At 67.6% G+C, this 23,757-nt stretch overlaps 1 protein-coding gene and 1 long non-coding RNA gene across 3 annotated transcripts; one reads left to right on the forward strand and one right to left on the reverse strand.

Annotated features, from left to right (window-relative positions):
• Positions 1 to 288: 288 nt before the first annotated feature.
• Positions 289 to 19,098, reverse strand: SLC22A18 (solute carrier family 22 member 18). The gene is made up of 10 exons (XM_016131142.2): positions 18,980 to 19,098; positions 16,047 to 16,144; positions 15,185 to 15,345; positions 14,776 to 14,908; positions 5,510 to 5,628; positions 4,215 to 4,322; positions 3,448 to 3,548; positions 2,699 to 2,800; positions 2,365 to 2,485; positions 289 to 522 (listed from the first exon to the last, which is right to left on the reverse strand). The coding sequence occupies exons 1-10, from the start codon at positions 19,073 to 19,075 to the stop codon at positions 335 to 337; spliced, it is 1,227 nt and encodes a 408-aa protein (XP_015986628.2). The 5' UTR covers positions 19,076 to 19,098; the 3' UTR covers positions 289 to 334.
• Positions 19,099 to 19,245: 147 nt separating this feature from the next.
• On the forward strand, positions 19,246 to 22,173 carry LOC118602895. 2 transcript variants are annotated; one of them, XR_004950960.1, is made up of 2 exons: positions 19,246 to 19,485; positions 21,492 to 22,173. It is a non-coding gene; the product is annotated as an uncharacterized LOC118602895 (long non-coding RNA). The 2 variants fall into 2 exon arrangements; XR_004950961.1 differs by lacking the exon at positions 19,246 to 19,485 and adding an exon at positions 20,369 to 20,850.
• The last annotated feature ends 1,584 nt before the right edge of the window (positions 22,174 to 23,757 follow it).

Consider the following 23,757-nt stretch of genomic DNA (forward strand, 5'->3'; position numbering starts at 1 on the left):
CCAGCCTCACCTTCCTTATCTTTTAAAACAACCCATTTCCTCTCCCAGCTGATACAACTCAGCACTAACGAGGCCGAGGCGTGCGGGGGGGGGGGGGGGGTTGCTCAGGGGAGGCGGACTGACTCCAGGCGGCAGGAGGCACTTGGGGGATGTTGCCCTCCCGGAACCCTGGGACCCAGCTGCAGGCCCCTCCTCCAGGAAGCCCTCCGGCATTCCAGGCTCCACTCCCTCAGTCCCAGGCCTCCCCCCAATCGAGATGCAGGCAGGCCTGCAGAAATCAAGCCGGAAGAGGTCCCAAGGGAATTTATTGCCGGTCTGTGCTCAGGAGCCAAGGTCACCTGGCTTTGTTCACCTTCTGGAGTATCGGTTGCCTCCACAGGACCAGGAGGACAAGGAAGTTGATGGCAAACTGCAAGTGGCCGAAGGCAGGGACGCCAAAGCTGCGGTACAGGAAGCCACCCAGGGTGGGCCCGATGGTGCGGGTCAGCGGCTGTATAGAGGCGCAGAGGCCCAGCATGGTCCCTGTGGGGGGGAGGGGCGTGAGTCAGGCCCGGGTGGGTTCCTGGGGGCCCCCGCCCCGGCTGCCCAGGTCCCGGGCCCAGCAAGGCCTCCGCTGTGTCCCTGACCCTCCTCTCGGGGCCTGCGGGCCGGCTCCCTGTGGCCACCCCCGTGCTTCTGCCGTCCCCAAGCATGAAGGGGCCTGGGAACCGGCGCGAGCACCAGCCAGGCCCTGTCCTCTGGGGCCGCCAGGGAGCTGGCGATGACATCCCAGCGGGCGGACGCCGGGGAGATGGGCCTGGCGGCAAAAGGTCCTACTGGGTCACGGCAGTGAGGGCTGGGGTGCGAGGCGGGCCACGACGCCCCCACTGGCACCCCTATAGCCCCAAGCAGCCTCCCAGGAACTGGAAGGAACGTACCCCATGGGCTGTGGAGGGGCTTCGAGGTGCACGGAGGGCGCCCCATGTGCCTCTGTGCCCCCGCTTCCCGGGGTCGCCCAGCTGCCTGCACCCCGGTTACCTGATACCCCGTCTCCGCGCCCCTCTTGTTGATTGTGCGTTTGTGGGCGAGCGTGTGGTGGCTGCTACTGCCAACATGGACAACGCCTGCCCGGAGCCCCCCCGCGCCCCCCCCCCACCGGCCCCGGGGGCGTCAGAACCCAGGTCCCTGGAGCCGGAAAGCCTGGCCGGGGCGGCCCCGCCTGGACGCAGGGCCCAGCGGGGGAGTGTGAGAGCCGGCCTCGCCCATCACCCACACGCCCTGCAGACACCGGGAGCAATTTCCACCCCCTCTGCGGTCTGGTTCCCAGGCTGGGGCTGGGAACCAAGCTGAGGGGCGGAGCGAGGCCTGGGCCCTCCTTCCCTAGGCCTTCTTCCCCTGCCGCTTCCTCCAGGCCTCTCCAAAGTGCTGCCCACCACCTCCCACCTCCGGGAAGCCCCCCAGATGCAGCCTGGCCCCGCACGACCGCAGAGCCGCGGGTCTGAAAGGCTGAGAAGAGGCCTTGCCCACCAGCCGCGCATTCCCAGCAGGCCACCAGACCTCAGCCAGCCCTTCCCAGACAGACAGGAGGACGGACCGAGGTGGGCCTGGCCCCCCGAGCTTCCTGGCCCGCTGCTGGGGAGCCTCTCTCCCTCACACAGCCCAGAGGAGCCCACAAAGTCGACCGGCACCGTGCCTGGGGTGGGGTGGGGGAAAAAGCCTGGGCACTGTTGGACCCAGGGCCCCCCAGTCTGGACAGGAGACACCTGGGCCTCAGGAAAGAAAGCTGGGTACAGAGCGAGGGCTGGCGGCCCGTGTCCGGGGTTACCAGTGCTCCACCAGGCGGTCTGCGTCTTTCTAGATTCAACCAGCTGTGTGTGCTGATGATTCACTCACCGGTCCACCCAGGAGGCACCTGCTCACCCCACGCGCCACCCGTGTTCTGGGGGGCCCCGCCCCCTTCGGGCCCTCTCCCATTCCCCGCCTGCCACGCTGTCTCCCTAACTGGCGTCCGTGGGAGCCATGCAGAGCCTCACCCACACACCTCCCCTTGGCCGGGGCTCGGCCTGGAAAACCATCTTTCACTCCACCCCCCTGACTGGTAAACTCCTGTCTATGCTTTAGATCTAGGCCGGACGCCACCTCCAGGAAGCCCTCCTCCCATCCCCGGGGTTTGGCCCTGGACTGGTCTTCACGGCCGGGTGCAGGGCTAGGTGGGCTCAGCGTGGCTCATTAGTGGCCAGAATTCTCACCTGAGCCTCCTTGGCCCACTGTCCCACCTTGCCCAAGACCCCAAGTCACCCACCCCCACCCAAATCAAGCTTTCTGGAGAGGAGCGCCGGGGTGTCCCCAGGCCGGGCCCCCGCCGGCCGCCGCCACAGCACTCACCCGTGTCGGAGGCCGAGACGGCCTTGGTCAGCATGCTGTCGGTGACCACGTTGAGAACACACAGGCTGAAGACCAGGCCAGGCACCAGGAGGCAGAAGTGGAGGACGTTGGACATCAGCGCCTGGCAGGACAGGGCCGTGGTGACGGGGGTCCCCGAGGGGCCAGGGCCGGGGGCCCCACACCGGCGGCCCCGGGCCGGGCCCCGTCGCCGAGGCCCCACACAGGCGGCCCTGGTGGGAGGGGCCCAAGGGCTCCAGTGCAAATGGGGCCGGTGCGGGAGGGGGCCCAGGCCCCTGCTCTTCGCGGGGGGCATCGGGGGGGGCAGCGCTCTCACCATGGCCAGTCCCACCAGGCTGAAGACCAGCACGCTGGCCCAGAGCAGCGCTTCCTCTGAGAAGTGTCTGCTCAGCCGCCCGATGAACAGACCCTGGATGACCTGGGAGAGGGGACGAGGGGGGTAGGAGGGGGCCTGGACTGCGGCCAGCCCCCGCCACCCGCTGTCCCCCACGGCCCTCCACTCCCAGCTGCACCCTCCTTGCCTCCCCAGAGTGCGGCCAGCCAGGGAGGAGCTGGTTAAGGGGCAGGTGCCCACCCCGCGCTCCCCTTCCTGCCCTCGGCCCCTCTCCATGGGGGTGGAAGGAAGGGCCCACAGCAAGGACACCCAGGGACGCCAGGGACATGACACGGCGGGCAGGCCCAGCCGGAAGGCCACTCCCAGGCCAGGGCGAGGCGCCTCTACCGGGCAGACAGGAAGCGTCCGGGCTCCTTGGGCTGGGAGCAGTGCGCCCTGGGGCTTGGGGGCTGGCAGGCTGGGGGGCAGACGGGAGGCCAAGGGCCGCCCGTCTCCACCGGGACGAGTCCCCGCTCCCCTCTCACAGGGGCCCCGGCAGGCGGTGGGCACAGAGGTCTGGGTGCAGAGCCGGAGTGGGGGCCGGAGAAGTGGGAGGGAATGGGGGTCATGGTGCTCAGCCCGGGGCGGCGGTGGGGGGGGGTGGACAGGGGAGCAGCACAGCCCAGTGCAGCCGAGAAACTGGGGCGCGCCTGAGAGCCTGGCCCAGCCCGCGGCACCTGGTGCCCACTCACCATCATCAGAATCCCGAAGTAGGAGTTGAGGTAGCCGGTCTGGGCGGGTTCCAGCTGGAAGAAGTCCATGCTGATGATGGAGAACATGACCATGAAGAGCCCTTGGGAGGAAGGGGGGGTCAGCGCTGTGGGGGCCTGGGCTGCATAGTCGGGGTTCCAGGAGCCCTGACCGTAGTCACCAGGCCGTCCCGGATGAGGGCACCTGGGGGATGGGGTCCAAGGGCTGACGATGTGGGGGGGACTTGGCCCCAGACACACCTTGACCCTCGAAGGGTTCTTTTTACTAAAACTGGTGGTGTGGTTCCAGTCCCCACGCGGGGTGCTCTTCGTGTGCCCCAAAAGGCCAGGCTGGATCGGAGCCGGGGCCAGCGAGGACCTGGCCAGGCAGCCCCTGCCTCAGCCTCCCCCTCCCGCCCAAGGGGCCACAGCACCGTCTGCCAGGGCGGAGGACCTGCTGCCTGGCGAGGGGCCGACCCTCGTGGGGGCGCCTGAGCGCCTTCGACAGCGGCCGCCTGCCCTCCACCTCCCGAGAGGACCCCGAGCCAACGGCAGGACCGCGCCACATGCACGGGCTTCGGGGCTGCGGTGAAGGGGAGGGCGCTGGGCGCCCATCTCCACCTGCCAGGGCCGGCCCTCTCCCGGGGCATGTGACCGGTGGGGCTGGGAGAGAGGCGGGCCGGAGCACAGGACGCAGGGCAGAGGGACTGGCAGTGCCGTGGCCCGGTCGTAGCCCTGCGGGCTCCGGCCGCCCGGGGGGCGGGACTCACCGAAGGGGAAGCCGCAGACCACCTTGATGACGAACACAGGCAGGACGCCCGGCTGCAGCAGCAGGCGCGTGATGGTCTGCAGGTCAAACACGCTGGCCTGGGGGCCGCCTGGGGCAGGGGAGGCTGTCAGGCCCACGGCCCCGCCCGCAGCCCGGCCCCGCCTCCCACCTGTCACGGCAGGCTCTGGGCAGTTCCCACACATGGGAACGGGAGCCGATGACGGCCCGGCGGGCACCCCCTCTCCCCCGCTCCCCTCGGGGGGCGCCGGGCGGCTCGGCCCATTTCCAGGAGGTTCTCAGAAAACACAGCGCCTCTGCTCCCAGGCGATGGGTGAGGCCTTTGTCCCTCCAGCCCAGGAGCCCCGGGCAAGACCACGACAGGCCAGGGAGTGGGGGCCACTCCGGTGCCAAGTGGCTACCGTGTCCTGACCCAGAGGGTGCTTTTGGGTGCTGTGTCATCAGCCTCCTGGTGCTGAGCCCCTCCCCTACCCCTCTGCCCTGCTCTGCTCCCCTAGGGTCCCCCAATATGTTGGCTCCTAGTTCTCTGCCCTCAGCAGGGCCTGCCCGCACCCCAGGTCCTCCCTCTGGGCTCTTTCTGGCTTGTTCCATCACGGCCACTGCTCAGGACCCTGCTGTCCTGGGGTGGCTTCCAGGTGGGTCTCTGTCACAGAACGTGTCTCAGTCACGGGGCAGTCTTTCCCTGCCAGGTGGCTGGGCTGAGATTCCCCGGGGGGCGGGGAGGCACGCAGCCCCCCATATTCCTGCCTGGCTGCCCATCACCTCGCCACCCGCCAGCCCCAGCCCCAAGCTGCTCCCGAAGCCGGCACCCTCCCAGAGGCCGCTGCTCTGGGTCTCGGCACCCGCTGGTCACCCTGCGCCCCTCGCCAGCCTCCCCTGGCTTCCCTGGTGGCCCCTCCTACCCCCTGCACTGCCTCGGACATCAGCCCATCTGATGGCCGCCTCCATGCTGGCCTCCGTGACCGCCCCCAGCTTGGTTCTGAGGCCGTGGGCACCCCGGACAGGCTCGGGGGAGGAAGGAGGGCGTGCACGGCCCCCACATCCCTCACTGGGACACGCACCCCCACCTCAGGGGCGGGGGTGACCGTGGGCACTGGTACAGAGGGCCCGGGGGAGGCGGCCCGGCCAGAGGTCCAGGGTGCTGGCTGGCGAGAGGGGAGGCCCCACGCCTCACACCGGCAGAGTCCTGGGCCCAGGGTGCCTGGTGGGGAGCCTGGGGGCCCTACCTGGCGGGGCGGCCAGGCCCAGGGTGCCTGGTGGGGAGCCTGGGGTTCCTACCTGGTGGGGCGGCCGGGCCATGGCCTCTGGCTCCTTTGGTGTTGGTGGGGATGTAGGTCAAGCTGAGGACGGCTCCCAGGACGTTGGCCGCAAAAGCCACCAGGGCTGGACACTGGATCCTGGGGGCGACAGTCACGGTCACACAGGGCTGAGGTCTCGGGCTGAGGGTGCCACCTGTAGCATCGCCCCCACCTGCACCTTGGCAGCTGAGAGCCGCCCACCCACATCCCACAGCCTGTGACCTGGAGCACAGGGACCGGGACCCTAAGGGCACATTTATTAGGTGACAGATGAAGAGACTCGACCTCATGCTGTGGCTACAGCCCTCTGCGTCCATGGCCCGCAGACCCAGCAGCTCCGAGGAGCCAGGAGGGGGAGCCCCAGAAGGGCTGGGCGGGTCCCCGGGGCTGGCCGGCTCCCAGCTGCCCAGGGTAAGGGTGGGCCCAAGCGCAGGACTGGTGAGCCAGAGCCCGGGGGGCCCAGCTCCAGGCCACGTCTTCCCTGGAGGGGCTCCCCAGACGTCACATCGGAAGTGGGGGGTGGGGGTGAAGGGTCACACCCCATTTGCAGAGGAGGAAAGTCTCCCCGTGGTGAGGCTGGGGGTGCCTCCTGGGGTGCAGGACGGCAGCTGGAAACCAAATGGTCCCCTTGATGGCTCAGGTCTGAGGGAGACAACATGCCGGCTGCTGGGAGCCGGGGCACCGGGAGGGGCGACGGGGGACCAGGGCCCGAGGTTTGCGTCTCAGCTCCGCCCACGCGGACGACCGTGGGACCCCGAAATAGCCTCGTCTGTGCCACAAGGGTTGTCACACCTCTTTCCTCTCACAGGCGAGGACGGGCCCGCCCTTGGGGGGCCGCAGGAGCCCCCTCTCCATTCCCCTTCCTGGAGGGGCCGTGCGCTGGGCCTGGGGGGGTCTTGGCCCACGACATGCAGGACACCCCCTCTGGCTGCCTCCGCACCTGCCCGCACCACCACCAAGGGCCGTGACTCAGGCTCTCCCCTTAGCTTTCACTGCTACAGGGCCTGTCCCGCCAGGAGTCAGCCATGGGAACCGGGCTCGTGACCGCGCCCTCAGCCGCTCCCCAGTGGGCACCGTCTGTCACACGGCCAGCAGGACCCCAGCGGACGGGACACTGTGGATATACGTGGCCCACGCACAAGGACAGCCAAAGGCCTGCCCCAGACCTCACCAGAGCCCCGAGATCTGCCACGGTCAGCGCCTCAGAGCACAGGCGTGAGCAAGTCCGTCTCCTGGGGGACACTCCTGCACCCCGAAACACAGCCAGCTACCGTCTGCCCTTGGCCTCCCACGGGGTTCATGGGGACTTCTCCGCCCCTCCCACTGCCGCACACAGACAAGCAGGGTACACACGCCCACACGCACACATATGTACATGCACACGCATGCACACACCCACACACGTGTACATGCATGCACACGTACACACACCACCCGCACGCGCACCCACCCACGCCCACACGCATGCACGCCCACAAACACCCCCACACACACACACTATCTGCACACATGTACACGTCCCGCCCACACGCATACCCCACACACTCCGCCTGCCTCCACACGCACGCCCGTGCACACCCACGCGCGCACACACACACGCACATCCACGCGCCCTGGCGAACCCCGTGGGAAGGTGGGCCCAGGGGGACGGCGGGGTCCAGAGCCTCGGCCGCCCCTCGTTTCCCGGGCTGGGACCTGCCGCGGCTCACAGAGCGGGTCGCTGTGGAGCTGGCACTTGTCTGCCCGCGCGTGCCACCGACCTGCCCCACCCCACGGGCCCGTCTCTGCCGCTTCCCCCAACGCCCACCGCTCAGGCTTTCTGACCTCGGGGGCCCCACACGGACGGGGGAGAGAGGACACTGGCCCCGCAGCCCCGCCTCTGGCCGGCAGGAACCGATCCGTGACGCGAGCAGGGACACGTCAGGCGGCTGGCCTCAGAGGTCCCCACGTCACTGCTCGAGGCCAGGGGACAAACCCTGCTCTCTCTGCAGAGGCTCCGGAAACAGGGAGGGGCAGAGGCAGCCACTTACACGGCTATGCTGGGAGGCTGGTGGCAAGTGGGGGGGGGGGGTGGCAGGGAGCCAGGCCGCGTCTCCTGGGACCCCGCCTGTGCCTCGCATGGCGGCCGGTGCACTGGGACCCCGCGGGGCGCCAGGAGCGGGTAGGCGTTGTCCTCTGCACTCAGAGCTGTCTCTGACCCCCCCAGACACAGCGCCAGAGCTCACGGAGGGGGAGGGAGAGGCAGCCTTGGGCCTGGGCCCTGCGTGGAGGGTCTTTGTGGCTGGAGCGTCCTCCAGACGGGTGTCCACACACGGGTGGCCTGCCCCGGGGCCTTCCGTTCAACGTGCACCCAGAGTCAGGCCCCTCTGTGGGGGGCCGAGGGCAGAAGGCTCCGGGGCTCACTGGACCCACAAACGAGCGTCGGTTCTGAGAGCAGCCACCACTGAGGGTCCTCGCCCACACTCCCAGATGGACAGGAGGCTGGACAGACAAACTCTCGGACACCATGAAAGGGCGGCCGAGTCCTGTCCTGCCCTTCTCCATGGCTACCTGGATGGGTGACCTCCTTTCTTCAGACCCCAGAACACTGTGGCCGTGACCGGGGACTGGAACCCCGCCCACTGGCGTGGGGTCTCGTGGGGCCTCCCTCTGGCTTCCAGGTCCTAGGAAACGGCCCTAAAGCCACGTCTGGTCTCACCTTCTGCAGCCCTCTGTGTCGCGCAAGCCCCTGACCACGCAGGCCTCCAAGCGAGCCAAGCCCCGTCCCGCCCGGGGCCCGTGCCCGGCGCACCGCCTGCTCCTGCCCCTCCTTCAACGGCCGACTTCTCGCTCAGGTGTCCACCGACATCCCGGCCTGTGAATTCTGGCCCTTCGTGCCCTGTCCATGTGCCTCCTGGTGCCTGGCGCCCCCTAGGCTGTGTGTGCAGCGTCTGAGCACCCCCCGGCTGCCCAGTGAGTCGCTCCTGTCCCCTGCCCCAGGGCTGCCCAGGGCAGCCTCGGTGCCTCATCAACTCTCAGGGGGAGCTGCTGCATCACCAGGCGGAAGCCACCTCTCTGTAGGACACGGGGTCCCCATGCCGTCGCCCAGACCGAGGCCCGTGTTGCCAGCCTCCTGACCCGAAGCACAGTGGGTGCCAGCCGAGGCACCGGGGACCCGCGGGTGCAGCGCGTTCTGGGCTCAGAGCCGGGCTACATGCCGACCCGTCAGTGCTCGGGGGCCAGCAGCGCAGCTGGCCCCAACGCCCGGCTTGCCTGACCTCCAGGCAGCCTGTGGCCGGACGCTCCCCCAGCCAAGGGCTCAGTTCTCCCAGGCCTATGTGAGTGGCCACCTAGTGGGCTTCTGTCCACATTCCAACCACTGCCAGGGGCTGGAACCCGTGGAGCCTGGGGGGCGGGCCCAGCTGTCCCCACGACTTGCAGGGGCCATGTAAGCTGGCCCTGGCCTGGCCTAGACGTCCGTCCTGGAGCTAAGGGCGTCTCCCAGCCCTGACAGGGTGCCCCCACCTGCTCCGAGCCGAGACCCTCTCATTTGCATCCCCGCCCCCTCTGCCCCGGGCTGGGCCCCCCTGGCACCTGGCTCAAGTACCAGGGGTGTGCGCCTTCGACCTGCTAGCACAGTCCACCCCGAGGCACACGGCCCTCTTGGGGGGCAGGGTGTGATAGAGGCGTCTCCAGGCTCTGAGGCGCTCAGTAGGGGGCCGTGAGTCACAGAGCCGCCCCCAACCCACTAAGTGAGTCAGGGCCCAGGTCAGGCCTCCCAGCCCGGAGCTCCGGGCTGAGCCCAAACCAGTTATACCAGGGCCTGTCCCACGGCCCGTGGCTGCCAAGGTCACCTACTCCCTCCACCTGCTCCTCAGTGCTGAGGGACTACGGCGAAGGCCTTTCAGGAGCACGGGGGCGGGGAGACGGGGCGTGCGCCCTTGCCCTGGGGAATGGGGGGGTCTGGGAGCCCACGTGCGCTGGGCCTTGGACAAGGACTGGGAGCTCCACAGGGAATCCCCGCCCTCTCTGGGGCCTCAGTTTCCCCATCCATCAAAGGAAATCCCAAGGACATAAAGTGCCTTAGATCTTAGGATAAAAGAGCCTTCTGGAAGGTGAGGGCAGGGGAGGAGGCGGGCTTGGGAGCTGCTGGGAGGGAGGGAGAAGTTAGTGTTATGGTCCAAGTTCGCAGCTCTGCTGGAGAAGGCGCCTGCGATGGAGGGACGGGCCGTGGCGTGGGGCTGGCGGGGGAGCCAGTGTGCATGTGTGTGCATGCAGTGTGAGTGTGCATGAACGTGTGCGCGTGTGTGCGTGTGCGTGCGTGAGTGTGTGCACATGCGTGTGTGTGCATGCATAGTGTGAGTGTGTGCGTGTGCGTGCGTGAGTGTGTGCGTGCGTGAGTGTGCATGCATAGTGTGAGTGTGTGTGCGTGTGCATGTGTGAGTGTGTGCACATGCGTGTGCGTGCTGCCCAGCACACGGCGCTGCCTTCACAGCCTCGCGCCGTCTTCGTGCCCTGACGCCCCCTCCTCACCCACAGCCCCTGACTGTTCTTCTCCCCTTGGGGAGACAGAGGCCCCTTCTCTTGACCCCGATCCACACAGCCAGCAAGCCAGGCCCCCGCCCCATACCCGCCAGCTCCCGTCCAGGTGGGACCCGAGGTCACTGCCGGCCCCGACCACGCGCCCCTCAGTCCCGAGGGTCCTCGTGGCCCCCTCCTTCTCATCCTCATCGTGCCCCCTCTTCGACCTCTCTCCCCACCCCCCACTGGCCGCCAGACGAACCAGCTCCTAGGGGCTCAACACCACTCACAAGGACATGACCCTGCTCACCCCCAGCCCAGACGCCCTTGCCCAGCCGCCCTGTCCCTCGGGCGCCTGAGGGGCGCCAGACTCAGTCCGATGGAGCCCCGACTCCCGGGGGCGCCCAGGCCACTCAGGTCTCAGCAGGGCCCACAGTCCCCCCAGGCCAGCGCGTGGTCTTGCGTCCACACCTGCATCCCACCTCTGAGCGAAACCAAGCCGGAGCCTGCCTTCCGGCCTCTCTGCCGAAGGCCACCCCTGGCCCAGCCGCCAACCTGCCCTGCCCAGACCAGCGCAGAAGCCACCTCGCTGGGCTCCCTGCAGAGACCACGGTCCCCACCATCTCAGCACGGCCTCCGGGTTACATCTGTCCTTTCACGCCCGTCCAGGGCTTCATGGCTGCTGCTTCTCCACTCCGGCCTGAGTCCTGCAGGACAGGGCCTGCTGCCTTCCCCAGCTGTCCTCCTGAAGAGGAATTTCCCACTCCAGTGGCTACCCTCGTAACCAGCTCTTTGTTCTGCTTCTGTAGACGTGCTTGCCACACAGGCCGCAGGGCAGGGTGACCTCGAGATCAGCTGAAGACTTGCCCTCCCCTCTGCTTGCTCCATCTAGATAACAGATGTATCCTTTGCTTGATAACAGATGTATCACTTAAATTCCTGTCTGAGAATCTCATGAGCCGATCGGCCAATGCCAACTGTAACTGTGCAGATAAGCCTTATAAAAGCAGAGTTACCCCTGAGCTCGGGACCCAGATCTTCAGAGCTCCAGCTCCTCCGGGGTTGCCGGCGTAGTAAACCTGAGTCCTCCAATTCTCCGAGTGCTGCTTGGTTTCTCGTGGGCTGATTTTTGCAACATTTCTGGAGGCCCCAGAGAGATTCCAGCCGTTCGAGCCGCTGGACAGTGGCTCAGTCAAGCCGGAGAGGAGGGGTCCCCGAGACGAACGGGCAGGCGTGCCACCTGACGGTATTCTGGGTTCCCTTTCGCACCAGCACCCCGACTCCCATGATGGCTGAGCCCTGACTGGACTAAAAGGAGGGACGGACCAAGTCACCAGGAATGGTCACAGGATAAGGTAAGGGCCCGGGTTCGGCCCCCAGTCAAGTCCCATCTTCAGACAAAAGAGAAGCTTGATCATCTAATGTCTTCAGTCAGAAGACACAGGTCAGGGTCTTCCAAACAGCGAGGAGGTAATGTTTTAACCTCTGGGGTGTAAATCTGTGCGTGAACGAGCATCCTGGCCAGTTCAACTCGGTCGGGTACGAAGTTGTGGCTCCACGGCTGGGCACCCATGAGGTCCCCTAAAGGCTACGGAGTCTGAGTGGACCCGTCTGCGATTCCGTCATACGGTCCAGGGCGGCACTGGACCAGGGTCCGATCGTAAGTCACAAAGCTGAATCCGCTACGGCCAAGCGTCACCTAAGCTCCTTCGGATGCGGCCGGACCAGCACCTGAGTGGTCTCTCTGGAGGAGGCACACACCTGTTTGTCTTGGCATCACTAACGCAGGTGTGATACACGGGGCGGGGGGACAGTTGATTACTGATTTGACTTAAGAATTGTCTGTCTCCAAACAGCCCTTTCAGAGGGGGCCTCTGTCAAGTTATTTTCTTGAAATTTTAAGGCCTATTTTCCTCCTCCATTAGGAAGCTCCCTAAGGCATTATGGGGGGAGGTTCCTCTAAGCCAACTGTCTGAAATTGTAGGTTGAAAAATTTTAAGAATGGTTTCCCAGGGGACTACGGGGTCAAGCTGACCCTGGGAAAACTCCGTACTCTTCATGCGCTCGAGTGGCCCACCTTTGGGGTAGGGTGGCCTTCGGAGGGGGCCCTGGACCTCCCCACTGCGACAGCTGTGTACCGGGGAGTGACAGGGACCCCTGGACGTCCAGACCAGTTTCCATACAGACTCATGGCTGCGAATCGCTCCCGTAGTGCCCCCTTGGGCCTGGTTCTGAGCAAACGGGCAGGAACAGAGTAAGGGGAAAGGACAAGGGAGAGCCAGCAAGAGCCATCCGCCAGGGGGACCCTGAGGAAGAGCCTCGCCTTCCGCCGCCATGCATCCCAGCAGCCCCGCCGGCCCCTACCCAGCCGCGCGACCCCCGATCGCCAGCCAGCCCTCCGCCGGCGGTGCCGTCACCGCCCTGGACGCCTGAGCGGCCGCCAAGCCCAAGTCTACGGCACCTTCGCTCGGCCACGCAGCCAGCCCAGCAGCCCGCGGCCCTCCAGACGCCCCTCCGAGGGATGCGAGGCCCTCCTGAGTTCTCTTTCGGACCAGCACCCCAACTCCCAGGATGGCCAAGCCCTGACCGGAATCAAAGGAGGGATGGACCAACTCACTAGGAATGGCCACAGGATAAGTAAGGGCCCGGGTTCAGCCCCCAGTCAAGTCCCGTCTTTGGACGGAAGAGGAGCTTGATCATCTAATGTCCTCAGCCGGGACCGCCCCGTCCTGCTCCGCCGCCAGCCATACAGCACCACCGACCGCCTCGGCTGCCAGCAGCACCCCCCGCCCGATCCGGAGGAGTCCCAGGCGATGACTGACCTGCTCGAGTCCATCTCCCAAACGCATCGGCCTACCTGGGACAAGCATTGCCAATTCCTCCTAACTCTCAACAGCGAAGAACGAGGCAGGATTCCGTCAGAAGCACGGGGGTGGCTCCGAGGACGAGCACCAGGCGGTGCACCAGACCCCGCAGCATGGCCTTGGGGGCTGCGCCTGACGCCAGCCCCAATTGGGACTTCGACGTCCTGAATGGAAGAGAGTCTCGCGACAGGTACCGGCAGGCGAAAGCTGGGGCCCAAAGGCCGACAAACATGCAGAAGTCCTCCGGACGCCAGAGGAGTCACCCCCGGAGCCCTCCGAGGGACTGTGCGAGGCGTTCTGGGCGTGTGTCCCTTTTGACCCGAAGCACGAGAAAACCAGCTCACGGTCAGCACGGCATGCGTGGCTTCGCCGGGATGAACGCCACCCAGCGGCCTCCCCCGTCGCTTCCCTGAGGTCGGGTGACCGCCTGTCCACGTGGCCCCTGATCCTGCTGGGTCATCACTCCTTATATCCTGCAGCTCGACCTGACGTCCTGGGAATGTGTGTCATATCCATCCGATCTGAGCCCTCGGCCTGTCTTGTTCGCCGCTGCACCCCAGAGCCCAGAGTGGCCGGGGTACACAGTCGATGCTCGATCAACATGGCGAGAAACCGTGAATGAGGGGGTCCTGCCCGCCTGGCCCGGGGGCTCAGCGGAGGACTCGGGAAAGCCTGGGACAGAGACCGCCCTCCAGAGAGAGAGGGGTCGTGACAAGGGCCTCGTGCTCTCTGTCCTCCAGCCCCTGGGGCTCAGACATCACCCAGCTGCCTCCGCCGCTGCTGGGGCTTGTCTGGGGGCCTTGGAGAGCCTGGGGAAACTGAGTCCCACAGAGGCTCGGGGGCTGGCATAGGGTCATCCAAGACTGGAGATCCCTGTCGACGCTCAGCATCGCCCCCGCCGTCCCGTGTGGGTGTGAGTGGCGGCCACGCGGTGTCCTGGAGCCTGTGCATGGGGGGTGGGCCACCAGCTGGCACGGGACCTCTGGTCAGGGAGCAGGTGGGGGCCTCTCCCACAGTCAGGCGGGCAGCCGCCGCCCAGACCAAAACGAAAGGCTTGGGTGGGAAGGAAGGTGGGGTGCAAAGTCCGCTTCTGTGAAGAGAGCTGATTTTGATGGGTTGTTGGGGCGCCTCTGGGAGGGGAAAATGGGGGTGGGGCAGCATGGGGGTTCTGGTCTGCCAGCAGAAGGGAGGTCCCCGCCGCACTCTAGCTGGTCCAGGCCCCGTGTCCTGGGTCCAAGGTTAAGCTCGTTCCCCAGGAGGCACTCCCAGCACAGCAGGCTCTGAGCAGCCCCCATCACAGGGTGGGGAGCGCTGGGATGGGGTCCACCGTGCCCACCACGTGTGGGAGCTGTGCACCGGCTCTCAGGGTGCCGGGCGGGCCCTGAGCCCTGCAGGACAGGGCCTGGGGCTGGGAAGACCTCGGACCTCTGCGTGTGCGAAGCCGGCGTGGCGGGGCCTTTATTTCACCCACGCTAGTTAACGAGCCTCTCACGAGCTGCAGCCTCAGACCTGGTCGCAGGCAGCGTCCCAGGCGCCGGTCCCGTCATCCAGGGACCCCACCCCCAGGGCCTGCCCTTGGGCTTCCTTTAGGACATTAGCTTTCCTAATTTCGCTCTGGCGGAGCCGGCCGGGCGGTCCCCCAGCCTGGCGCCGCCCGGGGCCCGGCGGCCAGAGGCAGCTGCGCCTGCAGCGCGGGGCGCTGGCGCCCCCTGCCGGCCGCCCCCTGCCGGTCCAGGCAGGTCCTCCCTCGCCGGGCGCGACCTGTTCAGCGTGCAGGTGGCGAAACCCAGGCCCGGAGCCCACTCAGCCTCAGCCGTCCTGACCGGCACCTCCGCCGCCCTCGCCGGCCCGCCCGCCGCCGGTCCGCGCCCGGGCCACTCACCCGTATGCGGCGCTCAGGCCCCCGCCGATCAGGGAGCCGAGGATGGTGCTGGAGCCCAGGCAGAGGCCGAGCCGGCTCAGGGCGGCGGGCCGCTCCTCGGGCGCGGACAGGTCGCTGATGATCATCTGGGCGGCTGGGGACAGGGCGGGGGCTCAGCAGCGCGGACCGCTCTCTGACCTCTGTGCGGCCCAGGCCACGCCCCCACATCGCCTGTCCACCGACAGGTCCCCAGGCCACGCCCCACGCCACCCCCTCCCTCTGACCGACCCTCCCCCGCCCCCTCGCGGACCCCGCCCGGGAGTAGCAGCCCAGGGCCTCTGCCTGGATCCCGGCGCAGGCTGCATCCCCCGCCCCGCCCTCCGCCCAGGCTGCCGGGTCAGGCCCCCAGCAGCACCCCACCTGGCCCTACCTGGCATCGCGTGCATGAGCACGCTGGGCAGGCGCGAGGCGAAGAGCAGGACCACGCTCGGCAGCCGCGGGCTGCAGGCGGCCGCCAGGAGCAGGTAGAACGCGGAGGACGCCAGGAAGGACAAGGTGAACGCGGCCCTCGCCCCGTGCTGGTCCGCAAACCTGGGGGCACACCGCGCCCGTGACCCTTACAGGTGCCGGGCAGGGCTCCCCCTCCTCTGTCCCCACGCCGCACCCCTGGAACTGCCCGCGAGCCAGGCAGACGCCTCCACCCACAGCGCTGATGGGGAGACCCGGGCGCTGGGGCAGGGCCTGGGCTTGGGCCAGCGTGGGGTGCCCCGCCTCACTCGTCTCAGCCTCAGTTTCCCCATCCTTCCAGTGGGGGCGCTTTCAGTGACCTCCGAGTGTCACTCTCTGTGAGAATAACCCGTGGGATCCGAAGGGACCGCGGGCACGTGGCGTCTCGCAGAGCGGGTCCTGGCCTGCCCCCCGCCCCGGCCCTGCTCTGTCCGGTCTGCTGTCTGCCGTCTCTTCTGCCCAGTTCCGCCAAGACCCCGAGGCCCCCGCGCGCTGCGCCCGCGGCAGGTTTGCGGAGGGGTGGGGAGAGAAGAGCACCGAGAGCCGGAGGGCCCGGCCTCCAGCATGGCCCTCCCGGGAGGAGCTGCCGGAGGCCCGGCCCCGCGGCTGGGCCCTACTCCAGGTCAGTCAAACCAGCATCGGCGGGCGTCGTGGCCGGGGACACCCAGCCTGAAGGCGCTAAGCTTTTCTGGGCCTCTGGGCCCCTCTGCACACCAGTGCTGCTGGCTCCCCACTGGGGCCAGGCCTGAGCCAGCCTGTGACCCCCGAGGGGCAGCCCACGGTACCTGCCGAACAGCGGCGCGCCCAGCAGCTGAAGCACGCCGAAGGTCGTCTGCAGGTAGCCGAAGGTGACAGAATCCAGGCCCAGGCTCCGGAACAGGTACTGAAACACAGGCGGGGGCATGGGAAGGGTCTGGGAAGGACCCCAGTATCCCGAATCGGGGGTCCTCGGCAGGCAGGGGTGGGGGGCCCTTGGGTCCGTCCCTGACTGCCTCGCGGTGTGCCCGGGAGGGACCCTTGCGCCTGGGGCTGGGCTGCTCGTTTGGTGGGGGCTGCAGGGGCCGCTGGGTCCAGGCTCCGGGAGCTCAGGGGAGGCAGCTGCTGGCCCTCCTGCCCCCTGTGGGGGACGTTCGCACCCGCGGGCCGGGCGAGGGGAGCCGCTCGGCCCCCACCATTTCGGCTTCATTCACTCAGAGCTGGTGGGGGAGACTATGGTGTGTCCAGACCAGCAGGATGTTGTCCCCAATGCCTCGATGGCCTCCAGCAGGTGCCCCTTTTCCCATCAGGGCACAGCCTGCTCTGCATGGCTCCTGGCCCCTCCCGATGGATGCCCATCTGGGGAGCGAAAGGCAGTGACCAGTGTCCCTCCAGGGGACCTGAGGAGGCATGGGAACCCTGGTCCCCTGTCCTAGCCTGCCCTGATTCCCCGTGGCTCCAGACGCCCAGGGCTGCCCCTTCCTTGGCCTTGGCTTCTGAGTTCCTGTCCCCTGCCTCCAGGAATCCCACTTTATGGGTTAAATCGTCCCTCCCAGTAATGATGTGTGGAAGCCCTCGGTCAGAGATGCGGCTGTATTTGGAAGCAGGGTCCTCCCGGAGGTAACTGCATTACGGTGAGGTCGCTGGGGTGGGCCCTGGTGTCCCAGGAAAGCAGAACTTCAGACACACCCACGAGCCCGGACTGTCTGGGCCACCAGAAGCCGAAGAGGAAGGAAGGACCCTCCTTCCACTTTCGAGAGGACCGCGTCCTGCAGCCTTGGATTTGGACTTCTGGCCTCCAGAGCAGCCCCAGGATGCGAACACCCCCTGTCTCCTCCCTGCCCGCTGCTCCCTCACCTGAGCCGGCAGGAAGCCGGGCCCCCAGCTGTCCCTCGGCTTTCTCTGGGCCTGGCCATGGCATGTTCCCCTGGGAAGCGCGATCTCGGTCCGGTCCCACTGTCCCCCCCACCCCGCCTTCCCCCACAGGCCTCGTCAAGAGCTGCCCGCCTCCCCTTCCCTCCGCCTCCCCGGAGTTTCCCCGGAGTCACCCCGAGCTCCTCCTGCTCCCCCGCCCCCCTCGGCTTCCCTGCGCCTCACACGTGCAGTGAGTGACCTCACACCCCAGCGTCTGCCTTGGTGCCGTGTGCTCTGGTCTGTCACTCTGTCCAGCGTTTTCCTGCACACCTGACCCCCCTCACCCCGCAAAGGGAGCCCCACTTGGCCAGCGCCGAGGGGCACACTGTGCTAGGCGCGACCTCGCGGCTCTGTGCGGGGCACGCAGAGGGACACCCGCCCAGCGCCTCGGCCCCGCACCGCCCCCGCCTCTGCACGCGGGGTCACGACCCGTTTCTGTCACCCTTCCCGGGGTTCAGGTCCAGGTCTTCAGTGTTGTCCTGACACCCCTCTTTCTCGCTCACCCCCCCGTCCAATCCACGGAGGCTCAGCCCTGGCCACAGACCCCGACTCCCTCCACCCTGGCCCGCTGCCCGGCCCCGCCGGCCTGGGCCCCTTCCCTGCCCTCCACCCCCGGGACTCCCCGGGGCCTTGGCACCATGCCCTCTCCCTGCGTACCTTCCAGCCTTTGCTGGCTGTCGCCTTCCCCAGCCTGACGGGCGTCCTTGGGCGCGCCCACTCCCACCCCCCACTGCCTTTACTAAACCACAGTCACACTACTGTCGTTTACTGTGGGGGACGTCACTGTCCCCCCACACGCAGACAGCACAGCTGACTGCCCACTGCGGGGGGCAGCTCATCCGGGCTGCGTTCTAGGACGGGGCGCTTGCTGCACAGACATGCGCCCCTCCCCGGAGAGCTGCCCCCTGTCTCGGAGGGTTGTAACTGTCCACTAGCAGTGAGGACAGCAATGTGTCTCCCTGGGCCGCCAGGCTGCTGCTGAGGCCTTGGACCAGGCCGTTCGGCAAAGTGAGCTGGGCTTGGGTGGCCGAGGGACAGAGCTCGGGTCACTGGTTGGCCCGCGGCCCCTGCCAGGCCAGGAATGATGACGAAGGCCATTTCCCCGCCGCCCAGACCCCCAGGCCCAGGCTGCTGCGAGAGTCTCCCGGGGAAGTCCTGACAGTGCCCAGCGGCTGGGGCCGTGGCTCCCCCAGGCCAGCCGGGGAAGGACCTCTGAGGCTCTGGGGCCTCCACAGCCCCCCGGCAGAGCTGCCCCCCAGGGCGAGAGCCTGCGGGCAGCCGCCTCTGGTTTCCGCAATGAACGAACAGGAGCACACAGGGAGACAGCACGGCGGGCGGGCGGGCGCGACCCCAGAAGTCACAGTGGCCGCTCGACCAACCGCCTACGAGGGCCAGGCAGCAGAGGACGGGATGGAGCGGGTCCCACCCTCGCGTCCTGGTGCCCGGGACAGAAGTAGCCCAGGGCCGTGGCACAGGATGTGGGCTGTGGGCAATCCGCCTGAGGGCCACCCCACTGGCACCAGGGAGGGAGAGGGCATGGGTCTCAGCGCCTGGCAGGAGTCCGGGAGGGTCTGCCACAGAGCGGGCCTGAGCAGGGGCCCGGATGCAGCTAGGACGTGAGCTGAGCAGGTGCTGGGGCAGGGGGAGCAGAGCTGGGACCCGGAGGAGGGACGCGGCTGCCCACGGCCCCTCCGGTGTGGCAAGGGGCCCCCAGAGAAGGGCTGGAGCAGCATCCGGCCCCCGCCCCTTGCCCCTGCCGTGGCACAGATGGGTGACGGGGTGGCAGGCGAGGGCCGGCTGGTGGCCGGCTGCCAGGGGAGGCGCTCACTGGTAGGATGGAGAACTGCATGAAGAGGCAGGTGAGCTCCAGGGTGGCCAGCGCGTAGGTGAGCAGGAGGACCCGGGGCCCGCCCGGAGTGCCCATCGCGGCAGGGGACGGGCAGGCCCTGGCTCTCTGCGTCTTGGGCACAGGAAGCTTTGCAGGCGCCCGAGCGGGAGGGTGGCGGAACAGGCGGAGTCAAAAGTCCTCTCGGGCCGGGCGGCGGTGCTGAGTCACTGGGCGGGAGGTGGGTGGCGGCGGCGGTGCCTGGCCTGGCCTCGCTGCGGGAGAGAACAGCGCTTCAGGACCCAGCCGGGCGCCCAGCCACCTGCTGTGAGACCTTGGGCCAGTCTCGCCCTTAAAGAGCATGCCAGGTGACCCTGTCCCTTCCCGACTGATAGCTCCAGGTGTCTGGGCACACAGCTACCATGAGGCCAGAGACAGGGCCCCTCCCCACAGAGCACCCCATTTTTAGAGGGAGACAAGGCCTGGGTTGGCTGCGGACTGCAGCGCAGGTAGGTGTCTCCCGAGGGTGTTGGGCTAACCTGGGAACCTGTGCCGGGGGTGCCTCCTGAGGCCCAGGGTGCGCCCCGGCACGTGGAGCAGCTTTGGTCTCCAGAGGCCTGCCTTCCTCATTTTAACAGCCCGAGGGGGCTTCTGGCAGGGCCTGGGGGTGGTGTGAGGGACCGGCTCAGCCTGACGCGCCCCGGGGTGGCCCTGCCCCCTGCAAAGGCAACCCAGGCTGCCTCCTTTCTCCCTGGCCTGACTTTGCCCAGGCTCGCAGGCACCCCGTTACTTCCAGGTCGGCATGAAAGGCAGGAGCCCTGAGCTTTCAAGGAATACTGGGTGTCCAGACCAGGCGCGGGGCGGAAGCACAGGGGACAGGGGCTGGGAAGAAAGATAGGAAGGGGACGGGGGGCGGGTAGGGCAGGAAGAGGAGGGGGGGCAGGCAGACCCTCAGGAGGGGCACGGGGTGGAAGGACAGGGGACGGGGGCACAGGAGGGGGACCTGCCCCGCAGACCAGGCGGCCGCGGGACTTACAGAGCCAGCCTCCCCATGTCACACTGCGGTGACCCCGCCCCCTTGGCCCCAGGCCACCAGAGCCCCAAGCTGTGCAGATACTCATGGCTTCAAGCTGTCCCGCTGGGGGGCTGGGTAGGAGGGGGCTTACCGCCGTGGGGAGCCCCGGGGAGCACGCACACTCTGCTTCAAGCTTGGCGCGACTCACCGGAGATGTCACGAGGTGCCTGCCCAGCAACTCAGAGACCAGCCGCAGGCTTAAATGTCAAAACCAAAGTCCACTCTGCTATGTCAAGTCCAGCGCAGCAGAACAGAGGACCGTGGGGGCCAAGGAGCCTGAGAGAGGAGGCGCAGCCGGGCTCGGAGCCCTTCTGGTGGTGCCCGGGGAGGGCTGGGGTGGGCAAAGTCCAGGCACTGGGCACCAGGCGCCAGTTGGCCCGGAGTCGGCAGGGGTATGGCTCACGTCCAGCCCTCCGCACAGCGGGCCTGTGCCCGAGCCAGGGTGCAGCCCAGTGCACACGCCCAGGGCACGACTACAAGCGCTAAGCACAGGGGAGACGCCTGAGTGTGAACCAGTCACGTCCCTGGTTTTCCTACCCTTGGTCACCGTTCCTGAGGGCCTGATCGGAAGTGCGTGCGTTCGAGCCACGCGACACAATTGGGACCGACAGCGAGTTCCGCCGTCTCGCCCGGTGGGGTGAAGAGCTCACGGTTCTGTCCCCTGCAGTCACCTGTCTACATGGGCCGCGTCGGCATCCAGACAGCCCCTCCCGTCTTCCCCTTCGTCTGCATCTGACAGGGCGCCCCATTCTCTGCCCGCTCAGAGATGCTGAGGGCGAGCGCCCCCAGGGTACAGCAGGTGAGCCCTCGGGCTGTCCTCCAAGGACTGCACAGAAGGCTGGCCTGCAGAATGCGGTGACCCCAGTCCCCGGTGTCAGAGTCATGGCTGCTGGGGGGAGGCCTGAAGTCTGGATGGTTCTGTGCCCCATGACGGTGGGGGAGGGATTGTCCCCCAGAGGGTCTGGAGCCCCGAGGCCTGCCAGGCTCCCAGCCTGGCTGCTCCCTGGGACAGGCCCGGAGGTTGGGGTGCGTGCCGGCTCCTCCCGGGCACTCCCAGCAGAGGTCGGGGGTGAGAGAGCTCGGCCTGACCAGGGGCAGGCAGGGGCACCCAGGGGCCCCTGGAGCTTGCAGGGGGCAGAGACAGAGCTGCTGTTACTCACCTCACCGTCCCGGGTCGGGCAGGGCCTGTGAATGGTGTTGAACTGGTTGGGGCAGAAGCAATTGGATCTGTGCAGGGGCATTTGTCCCGACAGGCTCAGCGAGGAGGTCGGGAAGTTTCCTGGTTCTCAGGGAGTGCAGGAAGGCTGCCCTTCGGGCCGGAGGAGGGGGGACTGGCACCTGGGAGCCCCGAACCTCTTGCAGAGCAGGCGGCTTTGGCCATGGGCCTGTGTGGCCAACGTAGTCACTCAGCCACTCAACAAACGCTCTGTGCTCCCCCAGGACCCACAGCCCCCAGGACCCTGAGAAACGTAACGGTTCTGCCAGACCAGGCTGATGCGGCTAGCTGAGGAATCGGGGGTGGAGCTGGGGACGAGGGCTTCCCCGAGGAGGTGACGCCTCTACAAAGTCTTAAGGATGAACGCAGATTGGCCGGGTGCGGGAAGGGCGCAGTGGGCAGCAGGAACAGCATGGACAAGGCCCAGGCTTCGGGCGTTTGCAAACCGAGACCCCTGGGTGGGTCAGGGGCACAGGTGTGCAGTGGGGAGAGGGGTGGTGAGGCCCAGATCTCGGAGTATCCCGCAGGCCACAGCGAGGCCCTGGGGGGCCCCAGAAGGGCTGGGAGTGGGAGGGTCACCCGGGCTAAAGCGTGCTGGATGGCGAGACCGTGTGAGCACCCCAGAGCTGGCCGGATCCGAGGGGCCGGAGGACGTCTGAACGGGGCACGGGCCACGAAACAGGCAGCCCCGCTGAAACCAACACACATTTATTGAGCACCTGCTGTGTGCTGGGCTCTGTGCCCCGTGCTCGGGACATTCAGCCAACAGGATTGACTGCGGCTCGCATTACGGCGGGCCTGAGGGCGCCCGTGCGTGTGCACACGCGAGCGTATGCACGTGTGTGCACACGTGTGCAAGAGCAGATAGCACCCGACGTGTGTGGTGCACAAGCAGACATCACTGAGCCTGCCTGGTGTCTTTGGCCAAAGTGCTTACAATGACGGGGGAGCCTCAAAGGGCAGATTTTGTCGGGGTGACGAGGATGCGGGTGGGAGGTGGCAGTGGAGCGTCCTGGGCCGGGGCCCTGCACACCTGGGGTATGGAGCAGCCTCCAGCTGAGAAGGGGACAGGGTGGGGGTTGGGGAGGTGGCGGGCTCTCCGGGGCGGGGGGGGGGCGCCTTCCAGTGCTCAGAGCTCCAGTGGGTGGGGACGTGGGTGGCCCACAGGTGCGGCGCAGGGCGGGGGTCTGAGTGCAGGTGTGAGTTGCGGTGTCCTTTGCATGAAGGTGGTTTTGGGGTGCTGAGAGAACGAGTTGGTCGGGATGGGTCCTGTGGGAAGCGGTCACGACAGCACTTGTCACTCTGTTATTCCCCAAGGGAAATACCACCTCAAGTCACCTCTTTGGGGACACCAGCCAGACTTCAGCTGGGGCTGGCCGGGGCAGGGGCAGCTTCTGACCGGGGTCCCTCGCCTGCCCCTCACCTGCCCCTCCCCTTCTCAGGGCGCGGGAACATGCAGTTTCAGGCCGCGGCCAGCAGGAGCGCCAACCCTCACAGCCGCTCTGTCCTGGTCCCTGTCTCTGTCATTCAGACTCCAGCCTGGCTTCCCTGGTGGCCCAGCCTGACGAAGGGCACCCAGGCACTGCAGGTGTGCGGCCCGGCCGCGGTGTCCCAGCTCCATCTCGGGGCGGTCAGGTTAAGGGTCCAGGAGGAAGGGCGCGACATGCCTCTGCAGCTGCCCCTTAAGCGCTGGGCGGGCAGGTGCCGAGGATCCTTCTAGAACCGGGGCCCGTGAGTAGACTGTTGGGGTTGGAGTCTGGGCAGGGGCTTCTCGAGGAGGGGGCAGGGGCTGGGCTGCGCGCAGTTCCGATTTGCCCTGGGGGCAAGTCGTGGGCACTTCCTGGAGGAGATGGCCCCGCCAGCCAGCAGAAGTGTCTCCACCTGCCTCTGGTGACCCGGGCTCCCCAGGGTCCAGGCGGAGGGGGGCTGCAGCCTGTGCAGGAGGCAGAGGCCCACTGCTCACCCGCTGAGCTCTGTCACGCTGGGCCCAGTGCTGACACGCGGGGTCCCGTGTGGCGCGGTGGGGTCACTCTAGGGGCTCATGCCAGGTGGTGGCCCCAAGTGAGAGGGGTACAGGTCTCGATGGCACAGAAGGCTGCAAGGGTGATGTCCAGGTGAGAGCCCCGCAGACCGGACACGCGGGGGCCCTCGGGTGACAGCTGGGGTACACCGCGGGGTGGCCTGTCCCCTTTCTTTCACGACCCGAGGAGAGGAGGAGCAGGGGGCCCCGCCTCGGCGGGGTACCCCGCACACAGGCCCCCGCATCCCGGCTGCCCGGGACGTGGGGCTTCCCACCTGAAAACGACCGCCCTAGACAAACTGGGGAGGGCGGCCACCCTGCGGCCACAGCTCCCGGCAGGCCAGACACACTCACTCTGGACCTTGACCTAGAATAGAAGAAGGAAGGAAAGATGGGGGGAGCAGCCCCGGCAGTGGCGTGGGGGTGGGCACCGCAAGGTCACGGGGCCCCCCGCCAGCCCCCCCAAGGGA

This window comes from Rousettus aegyptiacus, unplaced genomic scaffold (genome assembly GCF_014176215.1).
Source record: "Rousettus aegyptiacus isolate mRouAeg1 unplaced genomic scaffold, mRouAeg1.p scaffold_m13_p_5, whole genome shotgun sequence".
Taxonomy (NCBI): Eukaryota; Metazoa; Chordata; class Mammalia; order Chiroptera; family Pteropodidae; genus Rousettus; species Rousettus aegyptiacus.

Excerpts from the sequence above, each read along its gene's own strand:
- SLC22A18 (XM_016131142.2), bottom strand. The coding sequence starts at position 19,075 with ATGGGCACTCCGGGCGGGCCCCGGGTCCTCCTGCTCACCTACGCGCTG. Across the intron at positions 14,909-15,184 it reads GCTCATGCACGCGATGCCAG|CCGCCCAGATGATCATCAGC; the intron begins GTAGGGCCAGGT and ends CCCTGTCCCCAG. Across the intron at positions 4,323-5,509 it reads TGGCCCGGCCGCCCCACCAG|GCGGCCCCCAGGCCAGCGTG; the intron begins GTAGGAACCCCA and ends CCCCTGCCCCAG.